Below are 16,685 nucleotides of genomic sequence, written 5' to 3'. Positions count from 1 at the left end.
ACAACATGTTAACCTAAGACAATAACATAAGACACAAACAAACAATAAAACTACGACAATTGCAGCTTACTGCAATATTAAAATGAAAGTTAAAAGTTAACTGTTAAAATGCTTGGAAAATGAAAAGGTTTTCACCTGGTGCTGAATAGAATAGAGTAGGTGCCAGGCACAGCTCTTCAAAAAGCCCATTCAATAGCCCAGGTGCCACAACCAAAAAGGCCCTTTTCATGTTTGTACCACTGGAAGGACCATGGATTTCAGGCTTCTGTTGCATCAGTACTGAGGGCAGTCTTCTGCCAATCTCATTGTTAGACTACAGCTCCCATAATTCCCAGCCAGCATGGCCATGATGGGAGTGCAGACCAATGCCTCTTGAAGGCACCGGGTTGGGGACAGCTGGTCTTTGGGCAGTGGAATTTGTGAGAGGGACATGTTCAAATTGTGCTTATTCAAGACACGTGTGCTATAGGTATCCCATGTGCAAATCTGCTCTGAATTTGTTACCTAGGCTTCTCCCAGGTAAGTGAGGTCTTCAGCATTAGCAGATCATCACAGTTGGCATCGTCGTCTTTTTGGTTAGAATGTTTGCCATTCAAAACCTGATGTGTTCGGAGGATAATTTCTGGTTTTATGGGCAAACTGGAAGCAAAAGCGAGCTGCTAAGTAGATGTAAGGCAGAACCTTCTAAACAGAGCTAGGAAACTACCAACTGGGCATTTAGGCTTCCTTCTCCTTTCTTTTAAAATTGGGAAATATTTCTCCAGCCCTGCTTGTTGGATTACATCATGGCTGAGATGACAAATCCCTTCAGCACAGAGGGCTTCCGGCTTTGGAGTTCCTGAAACCTGGAGAAAATTCTTGGGTAGCTATCTTAGCAGCAACAGTAAAACCTATTCCGTGGATTCTTCACCAACCCCTTTCCTTTCCTTTTATGTCTTGGTCAGCCTTCAACCAAGTTTAAAACATTTGCCCTTTAAAAATAGACACTCCAGTATTTAGGGAATGTGGTATTAAAGCCAGCTGTATAAGAAGATTAAATCAGTCTGTTTGGATAGCTTATCTCATTGAAGTGCAGGCAATGTTTCTTACCATGGCCTTTTGCAGCCTGGTGGCCTATAGGCATGTTGGACTACACCTCCCATCTGCCCCAGGCAGAATATACGGGCAAGCCTGTGGCATATGGGCAAGCCTGGTCTGCAGTCACACCTCTGTCTCCTGACTGCAGCATACTGACCTGGTAACTTTTTGTGCCGGGTCTCTCTTCCTTCCTCCTCTCCGGGTTCTTTTATCTTCTGCCTGCCTTCCCCACCTTCTCTGCTAAGTAACATTCCTCATGGGGCATCTCCAGGTAGCAAGTTGGCAATCTTGTCGAAGAGCCCCTTCTGTGTTAAGGGTTGTCTGATCCATGTAGATCCCGTGACCTGGGATGCTTGTTCCATTCGAACGGGCAGCCATGACAATCTGGCAAGGGTGTCTTCAGCTGCCCCGTCCACCCCAGCGATGCTTCGCATATTCCTCTCCCCGGGGCTTGTTGCTTTCCCTGCCTTTTTGTATGTTCCATTACGGAACCACAAGGTGGCACTGTAGTATAGTGAAATTGCGAAAGTGCACAACCGTTTTGCTGTGTTTTATAGTGTTCTGGTCCTTTCATAGGTCATTATCCTCGTTCCAAGAAAAGCTGTAGAAATGCTCAGAAAGTATGGGAGAGGCCTGGAGAATGATGACATTGTGTAAAAATACTCACTGACTACTGTGGGTGTGGAATCAAGAGAGCACAATAAATGCCTTGTGTAGCAAAGCCCTCCATCTGTAAACAGAGATGCTAACCTAGCAAGGCTGAAATAATCCCAAAACAGTTGCGCTCATGCTTTAGAAAGAAACAGGCAAGTAGTTCAGGTAGCTGGCCTGAAGTCATGTAGGTTTCCGTTGGCTTCTTGGCACCTTTGAACTGGATTAAAGCTAGTGACTTCCATGCATCCACATTCTATAAAAAGTCTGTGCTTGGCCAGATACTAGTTTCCCCAGTAAAAGTTAAATCAGGTAACCTAATAATTAACCACATCCTGGAAAGTAGGGTAGACAATAGTATGTAGATTTCTTCCTGTTCTTTTCCTTGCAATGTTTTTAAAACTTTAGAGTAACGTGCTGCTCAGGCAGCTAACGAGAAAAAAATCTCTTTACTTCAAGTTGAGCACGGTTTAACCTTCCTTGGTATGTAGCTCTATTTGAAAATCAATTTAAATGGAGGTCTTTAAAAATCAGATTGAATCTTTGGATAGCAGGGCAACCTAGCATAACAGTTGGAGAAGAATTCTGTTTCATTAGTCGGTGGGAAATGGGGGTAAGAAATAAACTGTTGCAAGCCATAAAAACAATTATATAGAGGATTTGTTCAACACAAATGGAGCATGGCTGCCAGTGGCGGAAAAACATAAATGAGGGAAATTGAGGGCCCTCCCTGCTTACCAGACCATAGATCTAAACAATCTCAACCTGTTATCTGAAATGCCAAAGAGCTTTGAGTCTCTAACAAACCCAGTTCTGGAAAAGTTTGCCTTAACTGGCTTTGAAACTTCAGAGTACAGAACGAAGCTGAAGAAATGCTCAGATCAAATGCAATATTTAATTCAGGGCTACTTCTCTTGGACGGGGAGGTAGATATAAATTTTGTTAGGCCCTTCTGTTGTATTTCTGGATTGTCAAACATGCTTGATTCCATTGTATGCTTATTGATAGAACCAGGGATGGGAAGGGCGTTAGGTGTACACAAACATTTGGTTCTGTTTTCAGATCATGCACTCATGCGTCCTGTTCCAACTCCAAAGGTGACTAGGAATGCAAGTCTCAGAAAATATTTGTAGTTTCCTGACTTTGTATTTGAAAGTGTGCATTTCTGCAGATAGCTTGCAAAAACTTAAAAAACAGTCTGCAAGTCCATAGACTCCATGTGACTGAATAAAAGCTCGCTTGCTGTGGAATCTCTAGGCTGGATTACCAGAAATCCCAACACATTTGAAACTGTTGTGAATTTCTCCAGGATCCCTGTGGTTGGGGGCTACATTCCAGTGATGACTGGTGCTGGAGGCAAAGCGTTTGGGCCAATATTTTCACTTACTGTATCACTGCCAGGAACCCTAAGCCTTAGGAGAGCTAAGATGGGCAATCTCAGGGCTCCTGGGAATCAGTTCCTGCCCCCAGAACTTCTGTGGCCCACACACCTTCCTGTGGCTTTTTTGAGCACAGCAAAAAAAGTTACACCTTTGTGCTTTGCTTAAATGCATAGCTGCTCTCCCTGAAGCCCTGGAGAATGTGCATCCACATTAAAACAAGGTGTATTCTCCCCATGCACCTTACTTAAAGTGGTACTGCAGCTTTTTGCCCGCTATCCCACTGAGATTGGCTGGAAATTCAGAGCAAGTGACTTGGGGTTGACCGGCTGCAGAGAAAGCTGCAGCTGAATTGTAACTCCATCGTCTTTGCCTTGCCTGTCCTTTCTTGAAAACTTTAAACATCTTGGCAGCAAATGTAGTCAGAGCAGTTGAAGAATTCTATATTTTGTGGCCAGTGCATGTTTGGTCTGAAAGTGCACCGGTGAGGGTGCTGAATGGGCACTAAGAGCTAGACACGTCAAATGCCTGTTGCAATCGCTTGCCATAGCAAATTCCAGGATCTGGATCTTATATGGTGTGTTGGATGTACTACTTTTATGGCTTTCTTGAATCTTCTTCCACTGAGCTTCAAGTACTAGCTGGGTTTTGAGGGACATAATCAGTGCTTTTTTGTCATAGAACGCACTGGAACAGAGTTCCGGCACCTTTTTTCAACAGTTTTTCCAAATTTTAAAAGTAACTTTTGAAAAATTGATGTTTGGTCCATGTGGATTTGAGTCGCCTTGTCGAGTGTAGCAGGTCGGCAGCAAAATCATTAAAACGGTGCATGGGGGCGGCTTGTGTGTTGCGTCCGATGCATGCGCACTTCATCCGCGCTTGTTGTGATGGTGCTGCTCGGCTTGTGATTGGTCGTGTGGTCGCGCGCTGAGTGCTTACTGCGGGCAGTGACCGTTATGTTTCATTACACAACTGACGTGTGTGGGTGTGTGTACAGTGATTGAATATGTGCAAAAGGTGAATAATTTCATGAGTTCCGGCACCTTTTTTCTTACAAAAAAAGTACTGGACATATGTACCTGATCTAGATTCTTCAGGAAAGCAGGTGTGGCGTAGTGAGGAAAAGCGCAGGGCTGGGACTCAGGAGATCTGGGTTCGAGTCCCCGCTCAGCCATGCAGGCAACTAGGGGACTTTGGGCCAGTCCCAGACTTGCAGCCCAACCTACCTCACAGGGTTGTTGTTGTGAGGATAAAATTGAGAAGAGGAGGGGAATTGTGTAAGTCACCTTGAGTTCCTTGGAAGGAAGAAGTTGGGATATAAATAAAATGAACGAATGCTTTGTCCAGCTGGCAAGAAGAAGCCAAGTATGCATGTAAGACCATTAGCCTTCCCCAACCTGATGCCCTCGAGATGCTTCAGACTACCACTCCCAGCATCCCTGGCCACTGGCCATGTTGGTTGGATTTAAGTGGAATGGAAGGGAGAACAGCTGAAGGGAAAGGTCTGACTCAAGAGTTGTTCTTTCCTGCTCTCTTTAATGCAGAGCTGAAGGGGTTAAGCCAGGCTCTGTGACAAAAGGGAGAGAGAAAAGCCCTTAACAGGACTATCTAATAACTAAGATGAACAAATGAGATGCTAATTTGCAGCTTCCTCATTATTATCTGCCAGAAATCTTAATCCTCTGAATGACTGCAGCAAAGATGGCTAGCTCCGGGGCTCTTTTGGCAACTGGTCTGGAGCCTGCTGGCTCAAATGTGTTTCTGGTTTACCGGTAATTAACATCCTCTGAATATCTGGAGTGCATACTGTCGATGTGTGTTCTGGAATATTTCCAAATGCGCAAGGCTGCAGCCCAGTTCAGCCATCCCAACATTGTGGGTTCTCGGAAGCAAGTCTGAACACTCTTTCTGCAAGCAGGAGAGGTAGAACAACCTACAGACCTTCCTTCTGGCTGTGGTTTGGCGAACTTTTACATGCAAAGCAGGAACGCTGGCCTGTGTCTCTCTCCCTGCAAACCAGAGAAGCAGTCCAAGAACAAACCATGGCCTTTAGCCCCATCCTTCCTGGGGAGTTGCCCCCTTTATCCTAACAACACAGGTTTTTTGCGTGGGCAAAAATTCCAAAATCCAAACTTTTTGGTGCATGGATGCATCTGGAAACTTGTGAAAGTGTGCTTTGCACCAGTAGAAAATAGCTGTTGTGGAAGGCATGGCAAAGACAAATAACCTGTCCAAAAAACCGAGTACACATCGGAGCCTCAGTGACACACTCAGCAACTCCTTGAAACCCTCAGTCTTAAGGATAAAAAGAATCCCATTTTCCAAGAGTCTAAGTGATAGGTGTGAAAGGATGATTTGAAACAAGGGAGTAAAAGAGATTTAAAAGGGTAACAAAGAAAATTACTTAGCCCAAAGGAGGGGAGGGGCCAAAATCAGATAGCACAAGGTATGAGGAAACAGGCACATAGGCAGGAGGGCCAAATACTTCCTGATTGTTTATTGACCAGCCGGGCAGAACAAAATGAGCCTCTTGTACCACCGGGGGCAGAGCTGGATTGGGAAGAAGGGCCGGTGGTGGGGCAGCACGGAATAGGAGGGTGGAAAGTGTGTACCTCTCAGTGCCCTATTAGCCAATTAGGGGAACAGAGGAGGGAACAAGCGGCCGGGAGCAGGGTTCAAAAGGGGTGTGTGAACATGTGCTCAGGTGAACAGAAGGATGGGAAGGAAACCGTTCCTTTCTGTTCCCTTCATTGCAGTAAAGTTTTAAAAAGAACTCTCTGCATGCCTGGAATATTTTTCTCTTCCAACGGAAAGGAAAGAGTGTTTTTTAACATAAGCAACCTGTAAGAAAACATATTTTAGTTTTTTAAAGTAGAGAAGATGTAAGTGGGTGCCAGGAAGGCATCCTGGAGTATGTAGGTGTAATAGCAAAGTTTATAAGGCCAAGCAAAAGACCAACCTCCAAATGGGCATTCTTTTGAGATTTCCAGACCTCTTCATCGGCAGTATGTTACAAAAAGCAGGTTTGGTTTGTTGGGGGTGGAATGGGGAGAAGGGGAAAGGCCTGGTTTCCATGAAGCGACAACCCTTAGTCTGGGTTGCATATTTATTTTTTATTTATTTTTCAATTTATATCCTGCCTTTTTCCTACAAAGGGCTCAAGGCAGCTTACATCATTCTCCTCCTCCATCTTATGATGGTCATTATATGGAACTCTGTAGTAGGGTTTACACGATGGGATTTTGAACGCAAACAATGCAGGAGCACTTGTAGTGTTCTGCGTCACGTTTTGAACTCTGCGTTTGTGCTTAATGAGGAATTTGTTTTTATGAACTTGTGGTCTTTTTATCAAAAGGAGCTTTTTTTTAGGGGGGAGGCATGTGAGATTTGGATTGGGACCATGGATGGAAGGGAGCCAGTCTTTTCCCCTCTGTGCCTGATCCACATTGCAAACACCTTCCTTTCCTCAGTTCTCAGCGGCAGAAAAGAAAGGGTTCGTACCTGTGTGTTTTCTCCTCCATGGCAAGCAGCAACCCTGGCCAGGTATCGAACCGGTATTGTGGGGCTGGCTAAGAGGATTAAACCCCGTTCCTTCTGTGCTTTGTTTTCCAACTATACCACCTAGTTTTGCATCCTTGTAGCAGCTTTTAGGAAAATTAAAAAAGCATCAGGAGTGATTAAAGCATCATATCTGGTTTGGTCCTTGGCTACACTTAAAAAGATGGATGTGTTTTGATATTCTGCCAATCTGGGAGTGGGAGTTGATTTTGGCACAAAAGGAGGGTTTAAAAGAAGGGGCTGAGAAGCGTCCTGAAGCCAGACTGTTTTTCTTGTGTCCATTCGCTGCTGCAGCGCTGAAAGAAATTTATTTGTTTGCTTCGTAAAACTGGTTTTGTGGTGACCTTACACCGCTTCTAGGAACCCAAGGAGATGTTATGCATGTCTTTGCATTTAATGTACAAATGTTTTTTTTTTAAAGCAGCTCACACCAGCTGGAGCAGCTGATGATTAATAGGATAAGACAGGCATTTTGCAGGGTGGGGGAATTTAATGCTTTCTTATTTGATAATCTCGGCTCACTGATTCTGGCTAGCTACCAAGAGAATGCAGAGATCATTACTCAGTGCCATATTACCTGATTTACATGCAGACTCTCCCAGGTAAAATGCAGTCTGGGCATCCCCAGGTAAAAAGAAGGCTTGGGTATTAGACACTGGGGAAACCTGTACTTGTGGAGGACTGTGCCAGTCCAAACAGATGATATGAGGCGAGAAGGATTTGTGTGGTGTGCCCAGGTACAAGACAGCTTCCTGTGTCCGGGGAAACCTTCCGGTTCCACCTGACCATTGAATTGAGCCAGTGGCTTTTTCTGGCCTCATGTCTGAAAAGGAAGCAACAGCAACATGCAGTACTTGCACGGAGGCGTTTCGAATTTCGCATGGTGTGGAGAAGGGGGCCAGGAAAGCACCTTTCCGCCCCCCCCGCCCCCGTGCTGTTGTACCGCAGACGCCTCTCATGAAGCCAATGGGTGGGAGACTCCGGGCAGGTCAAAGGGGAAGGGCTCCTTCACCCAGCCGAGTTAGATTGTGGAATCCGCTGCCACGGGTGGTGGTGGCGGCGACCACCGATGCGGAGGGCTTTGAGAGAGAGATGGGCGGCTTCATTAACCGTCAGGCCATCCAGGGCTACTAGTCCTGATGGCACTGTGCCTGTGTGCACCGGTTGCTGGGGAACATGGGCAGAGGGAGCCCTCGCACTCATGTCCTGCTGGTGAAGCCGTGCAGGCTGCTGGTTGGCCATGGAGTGAATGGAGTGCTGGACTGGGTCTGACCCGGCAGGACTCTTCCTGCATGCTCACGTTAGTCTGAAGAGTGGGCACGGAGGTGGAGAAGAGACTTTGCAGGGCCACCTGCTGTATTTGGAACTCCCTACCCTAAGAAGGTAATTCATGTTGCTCTTGATCGGCATTCAAGGGAAAAGAAAGGAAAAAAGCTTGCTTCCCTTTTAGCATTTGATGCTGTCCTTGCTGATTGTATTTGTTCGTTTGGGGCTTTTTGTGTTTCTGGTTTTGCTCCTGCCCTGAGCTTGCTATGCATGCACCTTAGTAAACTTGCAGTTAGTGGGGTTTTAAAATGCTTTTTCTCATTCCTAAGCCACTGGGCAAGTCCTCCTTTGGAGCACAAGCATGGCGTGCATTTCTTAAATCAGCAGTTCCTGTTGTCATGATTGTATTGAGAGTAGCCTCTATGGCAGAGGGCAGGGCCTCCAGCCCCACAGCTCAGTCCTGACTGGCCAGCACCTGGATCCCACCCATGGAGTCTTGGGTCCCTCCAGGAGGCCAGGCCTGGCCCCCAAGCCCTGTCCCTGAGAAGCCTCTGAGATTGAAGACAGTTTCTCGTTCTCCTTTTGGCTTTCAGATCAAAGGTAGCAGCAGGAACTTGGGAGGCGGGGACTCTTCCTCTGTGCAGGACAGAGAAAAGCAAAAATGATGCAGACAGGTGTGGGCATGCCGCTGGTTTCCCATCCCGTAGAAGCACCGGTGAGGGGGCCATCCAGACCAGGTTTCTGTATCCTATAGCACTGGCACACCCGTTAGAGCAACTGTCCCCGAAACGGGTGTCTTCTAAACACAAAGGATGCCAACCCGATGAGGCCAAGCCAGCAGGACTGATCTCACAGGCCAGCACATCTGCAGGACACCAGGTCGATGTGAGAGAGACACCTCTGTTCTGTTCCAGAATGCGAAACTGGACAAAGATGCCTTAAGCACTGGAGAACTCTGCAAGAGAGCCCAAACCCGTCTTAGTGGCTGGTTCTCCGTTGGTGTCGGACGATAGCATGGTCTAGATATTCCTCTGAAAAAGGAACAGTGGGGGACCCACCAGCCTGCAAGCAGCCCGTTCCTGGCTGTGTATGCAGAGGGCTTGGATCCTCCTTCGCAGCGGTGTGGCCACCCACTGCTTGAGCCCCGCTGAGAGTCTCTCTCAATTTTTAATGTGGACTGAAGGTCAGGAGGAAGGCTTCCTGCAGGCCTGCTGCTCCATCGCACAGGGTTGGTCCTCTAATCCGAACCATGGCGGTTACCTAGGCAATTCGACTGGCATCATGTCAAGAGAAATATATGGTGGCAAGGCAGTTTCCCATGGCCTGTTTTCCCTCCTCTCCTTCTTAGGAGCCAGGCCGTGCAGGGAAGCATCTGGGAGGGTCCCAGTGCCATGTCATGACCCATGTCTGGGACCCCTCGGGAAGGAGCTGGCTGGGCAGGTACATCTGTGAAAGAGAGTCTGCCCTACCCAGTGGGATTCGGTAGATGCTTCTAGGATTTGCAGAGCTCCTGAAAATAACGAAGGAGATAGAGTGACCAGAGCACGCAGGAATTAGCCTGTTTTCTGCGGACAAGCATGGATACTGGGACTTCTCTCTTGGTGCCCAACATTTATTTCTTCAGATTTTCAAATCAGTTTTTGTTTTCCATGAGGAACGTGCTTTGTTGCAAAGGGAAGTTCTGTCTTCTAGCACCATCTGGATTTGGGTTGAAAGGGTGCTTGTGTTTCGGAGCTCGGACTTCTTCACCTTGAAGGAGGTTCTTGGGCATTTTTTTCTTCTAGTCCAAATGGTTTGCTTTTTGTGACTGGGCATACCCACCATGGCAGCCGTCATGTGCATGGACAGAACCCACTTTGGCAGCCATTTTGTGAGAGTGCCCGTGACACACTATCAAAACTCAAATGTGTCAAGGGCTCACTGACCCGAAAAGGTTGGGGGATCCCTGAGGTAGAAGATGACTCATAAGTAGTCTAAGGCAGCCCTCTAAGCTGGTGCCTTCTGATTGTTTTGGACTTCAACTTCATCACCCCAGTCATTGACCCTGTGTCTGATGGGAGCTGTAGTCCAAAGCATCTGGAGAACACCAGATCAAGCAAGGTGGAGCAACTTCAGGGGTAAAAGCAGATTATCTTTGAAGACAGTTTCCCCACAACAAGCCCTGCTATTATGGCAGGATGACCCTAATTCCAGGATTCTGGGGCAATCGGAGAAGCCACAGTTGCCTTGCCCCTACAGTCGGGTGTGCACATATTTCGAAAGTCCCATGCCTGAATCGCGGCTGGGAGTAACTCCTGCTCATGCTGCAAAAGCAAGCTGAGCGCATCCTTGAAGTGTGTATTCCGTCCTCAAGCAATCCTGTGTTTCGCCCTTCTCCAACCTGGCACTTTCTGCTTCCATAGACATTGGGCTACAACACCCATCATTCCCCAGGCCATGCACATGGGGATTATGGGCCCTCTAGTCTAATATTTCCAGAGGACACTTGGCTAGAAAAGGCTGCTGTATTTGATTGCTTTCTCAGTTAAAATGGAGACCCTCTGTATTTGCATCACACCTGGCCATGAATAGGATCAAGGGTAGGCCTGTTGGGCACCTGTCAAAATGCCACATCTTAGCAGGGGTCCACCAACAAGGGACCCCCATGCCCCAAGGACGCTCAAAACCCTGGACTTGAGCACTGGTCCTGAATTCCCAAGTTGGGAATGCATGAGCAATGTAATGGGATGCATGAGGCCTCTCTTAAAAGGATTGCCGGACAATATGCAGAATTCCAAATGCGCAAGAAGCAATTTAGAAATGCAGCCGTTGTCATGCTGGAACTGGGGTCTTTCTTATGGGTTTGCTGCTGCAGGGCCCCTGCAAACAATAGGCTGCTTTTGAATGCCCATTCTCTGTCAGCTGGGCAAGATGAAAAAAGACCCATTGTAAGGAATGTAATCCCTGTTGGCACACACTTACTCATTTTAGATTCTTGAATTTATTGTGATTTTATTCACAGTATTCTTGTAAAACTAGAGAAAGGTATTTTACGAGGCTTGCAGTAAAATGACTCATAAACATTAGTGTAGGATAACAGCATTTCAAGCCCAGCGACCATCTCCAGTCCTCCTGGGGTCCCAATCCATCCCTCAGGCATTTCTTTGTTCTGACAGAAATACCTTCTTTTCCCCATCACTGGGTGGTTCTCTGGTTTGGGGACAGTTTTCTACCCATTCTGAAAGTTTGAATGTCTCTCTTAAGGTCTAGCTACTGTTAGAAAGCGTTTAACCTAAAATATGCTGATAATTTTAGTATTTTGGCCTCTTTCCTTTGTCGTTCTCCCCACTTGCCACTGGATTACAGCCCCCAAAAGCATCTCCAGAAAGGAATTTGGCTGTCTGGTTGAGAGCTGGTCAGCATATTTGTGTTTGCCAAGCAGACTTCTCAAACAGTCACCTACAAACACTGTTTGGAATCTCATTCCAGGACTGTAAACATTGAAAATTCTACTTTCAAATCTAGTGACATTTCCCTCCCAACCCTCCCTTCTCAATCTTATACAGAAATGCTCAAGAAATTTTCCATGTAAGCAGTCCAAAGTGCTCCATATCCTGTGACAAAAGGACTCTCTTTTGGAAGACGTGCATTCCTCGTTCGGGTAGTGGGATGCCGAGGAACATGATGTCCGACTTCGCAGGAATGGTGTGTGAAATTCCTCCGGAAGTTAAATTTGCTAGCTTCGAAAAAGCTCATTGCCTGGAGAGTGGAAAGAGTCACCCAAGGAGGAGAAGTTCAACCTTGGTAAGTACCTGGAGACCTAAGTTTCTTTCACTTTATTTCCGTTGAGTGCAGCTGTTGGATTTCTTGGCTGTTTGTAAAGGCAAGACCGTTGTTGTCGCTGGGCTGCTTTGAGAAGGTCAAGCTCTCCTCACCTGCAGTGCTTTGCCACCCAGTATCTCCATACTTTCAGAATCAGGGATGTGTTATTTTGGAGACAGGCATCAGTTTGCAGGGAGAACCAGGACTCCGTTTGCAAGGAGCTGGGTTCTGCCCCGAGCTCCTCACTTGGTGGAGCTTGCTGCTGGTTTTATTTTAGCAAGAATTCTGCAGGTGGCTTCACCCTTTGTAAGTCACAGAGCGCCTGTGGAAGCAGATGCACCAGTATAACATGTGTCACAGCATGCAAAGCTTTCCTGCTCCTGGTACAGAATTCAACCAGCTGTGGTGCAGGGTGATCATTTCAAGAGATGGGGTCCATCGTTCTGTGATTCATAGTGGACCTCCAGGGAAGGCCGGCAGGTGTGACCTCCACGAGTTTTGGACAACATCACAGCCAGCCTGAACAATGGTTGGGAGTGTCAGAAAATCCCAGAATTTCAGTTCGTGAGGAGGAAATAAAACTCGGGTTTGTGGGAAAGATCAAGATCAAGCGTTCAGACCATCTGTGGCTTTATTGCTTGGCCCAGGTTCGTGAGGTAGACTCACGATAATGCATTACCAGGCAGGCAGAGGTAAACTCGCTGCAAGGTTTCAGTACAACTACAGGGTATTTTATACCCTCCCAGACACGTACACAGACACAGAGCAATTGATGACAGAATGAAGACATTGCAATAAGATTCTGAGGTCATCACATACAGAACAGATAAAGGAAGGTCAGCCAATCATACAGAGACAATGAGATTACAATATTTCTAATTGCAGTGTATTGACACTTTAGTTGAGTAACTTGAACCCATCTCCAGATCTGCTTAGACATGTAAATTCAAGCTGCTGAGAAACTTCATGAACTCATAACTTATCTAGACTCAGACCCTAAGTAATGCACCATTCTAAATGACCAGGGCACATGAGGCCCTCTGGGCTATCAAAAGATACTTCCTGGTAAACTGTGAATTCCAATGCCATTTTAAACAGTGACTTAGCTTGGAAAGCTGGTGCTTTTGAGAAGGAGTACAGGATTGATTCCACAATGCAAAAGCACACAGAAGCAATGTTTTTCTGACAGGAGTTATCCAAATTTTCCCAACAGGAGTCATAGGGGATAGTTAGTTAGTTTATTTATTTATTTATTTAAAACTTGTCACTACCATTCAGTACCAATGGTCTTGGGACAGTCTTACAGTAAAACAGGGGGACACAGCATCCATTCTATACAATAAAACCCCACTTAAAATTGCAACCTATTTTAAACCTTAAAATAATGGGAGAATAAAAAGGGGTTGGCCTGCTGCCAGAAAGAATACAGTGTCAGCGCCAGGTGAACCTCTCTGGGGAGTGTATTCCATAACCGGGGTGCCACCACAGAGAAGGCCCTGCTCTGGGTAGCCATCCTCCTAATTTCTTTCAAGGAGAGCTCCCAGAGAAGGACCTCTGGCCCAGGTCTTAAGGAGCAGACGGGCACATAGGAAAGGAGATGCTCCTTCAGATATCCAGGAGGTATAATCCAAAAAATCCGAAAGGCACCAGCCTGAGGATTACTGTTCTAGAGAATCTTTCCAAGCTTTTAAATAAGCCATTTGCTTTTCCTCCTGGGAAGCTCAGAGTGGCTTTTAAGTGAGATGTACCATTGTAGCATCCTTCAGAGTCTATGCATGCATACAGAACTCAAATTCCAAAAAGGGGGTTTGTTTGGGAGGTTCCTTTTACTGTTATGTGTGTGTGTGGGGGGGGGGGGCGCGCAAATTTCAGGGGAGCTGCAGCTTGTGGAGTGGGAGGGTTAAACATCATTTTCCAGTGCATTGTGCCCCTGGTCTGGATCAAGCCCCCATGCTTACTTCTGAGTTAAAAACGAAAACAAAACTAGAGCACACTACACAGTTAATAACAGCTTGACCTTCTTCTGTGTGAATTTTCTCGTCGACTCATAAAGCTACAGCATCCACCCTTGCTGTCTATTTGGAATGGACATAGGCATTTCTTTGAACAGAGAAGTTGGCTTTCCATTGCAAAGGCTGATTATTGGATCGAGTTTAGATGAAGCGACTAGCAGAACTGAATTGCCTCTTTCACCTTTGCCCCTAAACTAACTGTTGCACAGACACGTCTGCATCTTTCTGTGCCTGTCTCCTTCGTAAAGACTCCTTTGTAGAGTTCCTGAAAATGCCCAAAATGTTTCATTCTACCCGCTACCTAATTTGTGTTGGGGATCAGTGTAAGGATCAAGCCTTCAGGCTTGAAGAATGCAATGCTTTAGCAATATTTGATTGGTGTTCTGTCGATCACCCGTGTCCAAAGTTATTCCAGAGAAAAAGGTTGTGATAGAGGTAAACTGAACGTACATATGAATGGTTTGAGCCACAAAACCCAACCACTGACCGTTGTGCAAAGGGATGCATTCCAGGATGCGAATCTACTGCAGAGCCGAACGTATCATGAGCACCTATCTGGGAGGAAAATTTCTGCCCGCCCTTCTGACTGCCCTACTGTGTACAAAACGGCTTTTAAGGACAGGCATTAAAGTCCCCAGCTTGCCACTTAAAACAACAATTGGGTTGTTTCCGGATGCTTTCTGCTGTATCTGGCCCGTTTGTCTTAAGGCTAGACAAGGAAGGCTGTTTTTCCAGTTTAATATAATTACAGCAGAATTCCAGAGACCGTGTCTTTGTAAGCCTTGACAGTGGTTTGTTTGTGTGATTTTTCTGAAGTGCTGCTGAGATGGGTGGGTGGGAATGATGACAATTTCATGCCAGGAGCCGAAATGATGAATGGAGTGTGAGTTTCGGCGAGAATTGGTGGATTTCGGAGGCTCCGGCAGAGGTTGTACTGGGGGAAGTTGGCAGACATGCTTTGTCCCCAGCGGTGCACCTTTTGGGGTGGGGAACCGGTGGCATTCCAGGTAATTTCAGGCTGCAGCTCCTGTCATCCTCGACCGTTCACTCTGCTGGCCGGGGCTCATGGAAACTGAAATCCAACAACATCTGGAGGGCCAGGAAGTATCTTTGCATAGTACCTCAGGTACCTGGAAGAGCCTGACTGGGCTCAGACAACATGACCAAAAGGACGAGTATATTTTAGCGTAAAGCTCTTACTGCCGGTATTAAGTCTCAAGAGAGACATTTTCGTCTTTTAGGCTGGCGTGGATGCATACTGCACAATAGCTAAGAAAGCAGCTAATGATCTGGATTGAAGGGAAGGAGGTGGGCTGGATTTGGCCCCCGGATGGCTAGATTTAGCCCTTGACCCTGAGGCACTGGGCTCCTGCTTTTAATCGTTCTACAGGATGGTTCTATTTTAATGGGCATGTGTTATTTTACATTGCATGTGTTTTAGTTCTGGTGTAGGTTGGTGTTTTCAGAAAGGCTTCCAAAATGTAAATAACATAAGCCAAAGCTAAGCCTTCCTGGTAACGCAGTTCTGCTATGCAGTGAATACTTCCTCATGAATTGTGTTTTAGAATAAAAAGGCTGTTCTCTCAGATTTTCCCTATCACCTTAAAGAATTGTGGAAACCAAATATTATTGCAAGAAGGATTCTCCCCGCCCTCAGCTGCCCAGCTTCCAAGAAGTTCCAGGCCTCTCTCTGGAGCCTGTATTGCTGCCTTTTTGTTTAAAAATGCATATTTATACCCTGTTTTCCTTCCAATACTGAACTCAGGATAATGGTCATGGGACTTCTTGGTTGCCCAGCCCTGCTTAGCTTCAGCTAGCGGGGCTTGTGCTGCTCTTTCAGGCCAAGTCTTGATCCCCTGGTCTTAGATCAAGCGGTCCTTGATATTTTCCCTGTCTTAGTAGTACAAAAATAATGCAGGCAAACAGGCTTGTTAGCTGGCTGCACAACTCCAGATCTTCCATCCGATCCCCACAGAACAGGAGCATAAAATCCCCCATTGCTGAGCAGCTTGCTCTAAATTTAGCAAAGCCCAACTCAGCCTTGCTTTACCAGAATTGAAGGCACTTTTTTTTTCTTTTCTTTCACTGTGCATACCTAAATGCAAAATACCTTTTGGACCTCCACGTGCAGGTAGATTGCCCATGAAGGAAACATCCCCAGTCATTAGTTCCCACTAAGGAAATATCAGCAGATCATAGCTGGCTCTTAGTAAGCAATCTGAGGAAAGATGGTCTCTCAGTAGCTATTACTGAGTTCCCATTTAGAGGAAAGCACAATTGAAGTCAGTGAATGGTTGCAGGCAAGGCCTCCAAATGCAGTAGGAATGCAAATGCAGGTTTATGGAAGTCGGGAGCAATTTGCCTCCCTTGAATTGCTTTGCGGGGGAAACAGGCCCTACCACCAACTCAGCCCCTCTTATAGAGCAGGAGGAAGGACACACATTGAGAACCCGAAGTGGAAACTCTGAACTGAACGTGCAGCAGAGGGACTTCAAAGGCTGCTGTGGCTACAGGAGATGAAACGGTAAAGCCCACTTCCCCAAAACTGTGCCCCCCAGATGTGTGGAACGACAGCCATCGTGGTTATTGAAGGGGATGATGGGGGTTGTAGCCCAGCATGTCTGGAGGCCACCAGGGTGGGGAAGATGGTGTAAAGTATGGTGAACAATGCTTCTTCCTGGGCAAAGATGGCTACTTGTTGCCCCTTGGGAGGAGTGCAGAGCTGGTCATCAGGATCCCCTGGGGGAGCTCTGGGTGATTTGTGGTAGGTCAGCCAGGGTTCCTGACTCCTCGTGGTCGAACCGGGGCTGTTGAACTTCAGCATATCATGGGAAGGTAAGACTCACTGGAGAAGACAATCATGTTAGGGAGAGTCAAAGTCGGAATCCTAGAATTGAAGAGCTGGAAGGGGCCAATGAGGCCATTGGGTCCAACGCCTGGC

General features: G+C 46.6%; 1 protein-coding gene across 1 annotated transcript in view; it reads left to right on the top strand.

Moving 5' to 3' along the window:
- The window catches only part of PROSER2 (proline and serine rich 2), a 40,075-nt gene that overhangs the window by 11,458 nt on the left and 11,932 nt on the right, over nucleotides 1–16,685 (top strand). The window contains exon 2 of the mRNA XM_044427963.1: nucleotides 11,477–11,714. Within this exon, the coding sequence (XP_044283898.1) occupies nucleotides 11,580–11,714 (135 nt within the window). The 5' untranslated portion in view covers nucleotides 11,477–11,579. The remainder of the gene's footprint in view (nucleotides 1–11,476; nucleotides 11,715–16,685) is intronic.

Source organism: Varanus komodoensis, unplaced genomic scaffold (assembly GCF_004798865.1).
Source record: "Varanus komodoensis strain SLA01 unplaced genomic scaffold, ASM479886v1 scaffold1, whole genome shotgun sequence".
Lineage (NCBI taxonomy): Eukaryota > Metazoa > Chordata > Lepidosauria > Squamata > Varanidae > Varanus > Varanus komodoensis.
Note: the sequence above shows the minus strand (reverse complement) of the source record. Positions and strands in the feature narration are given on the sequence as shown.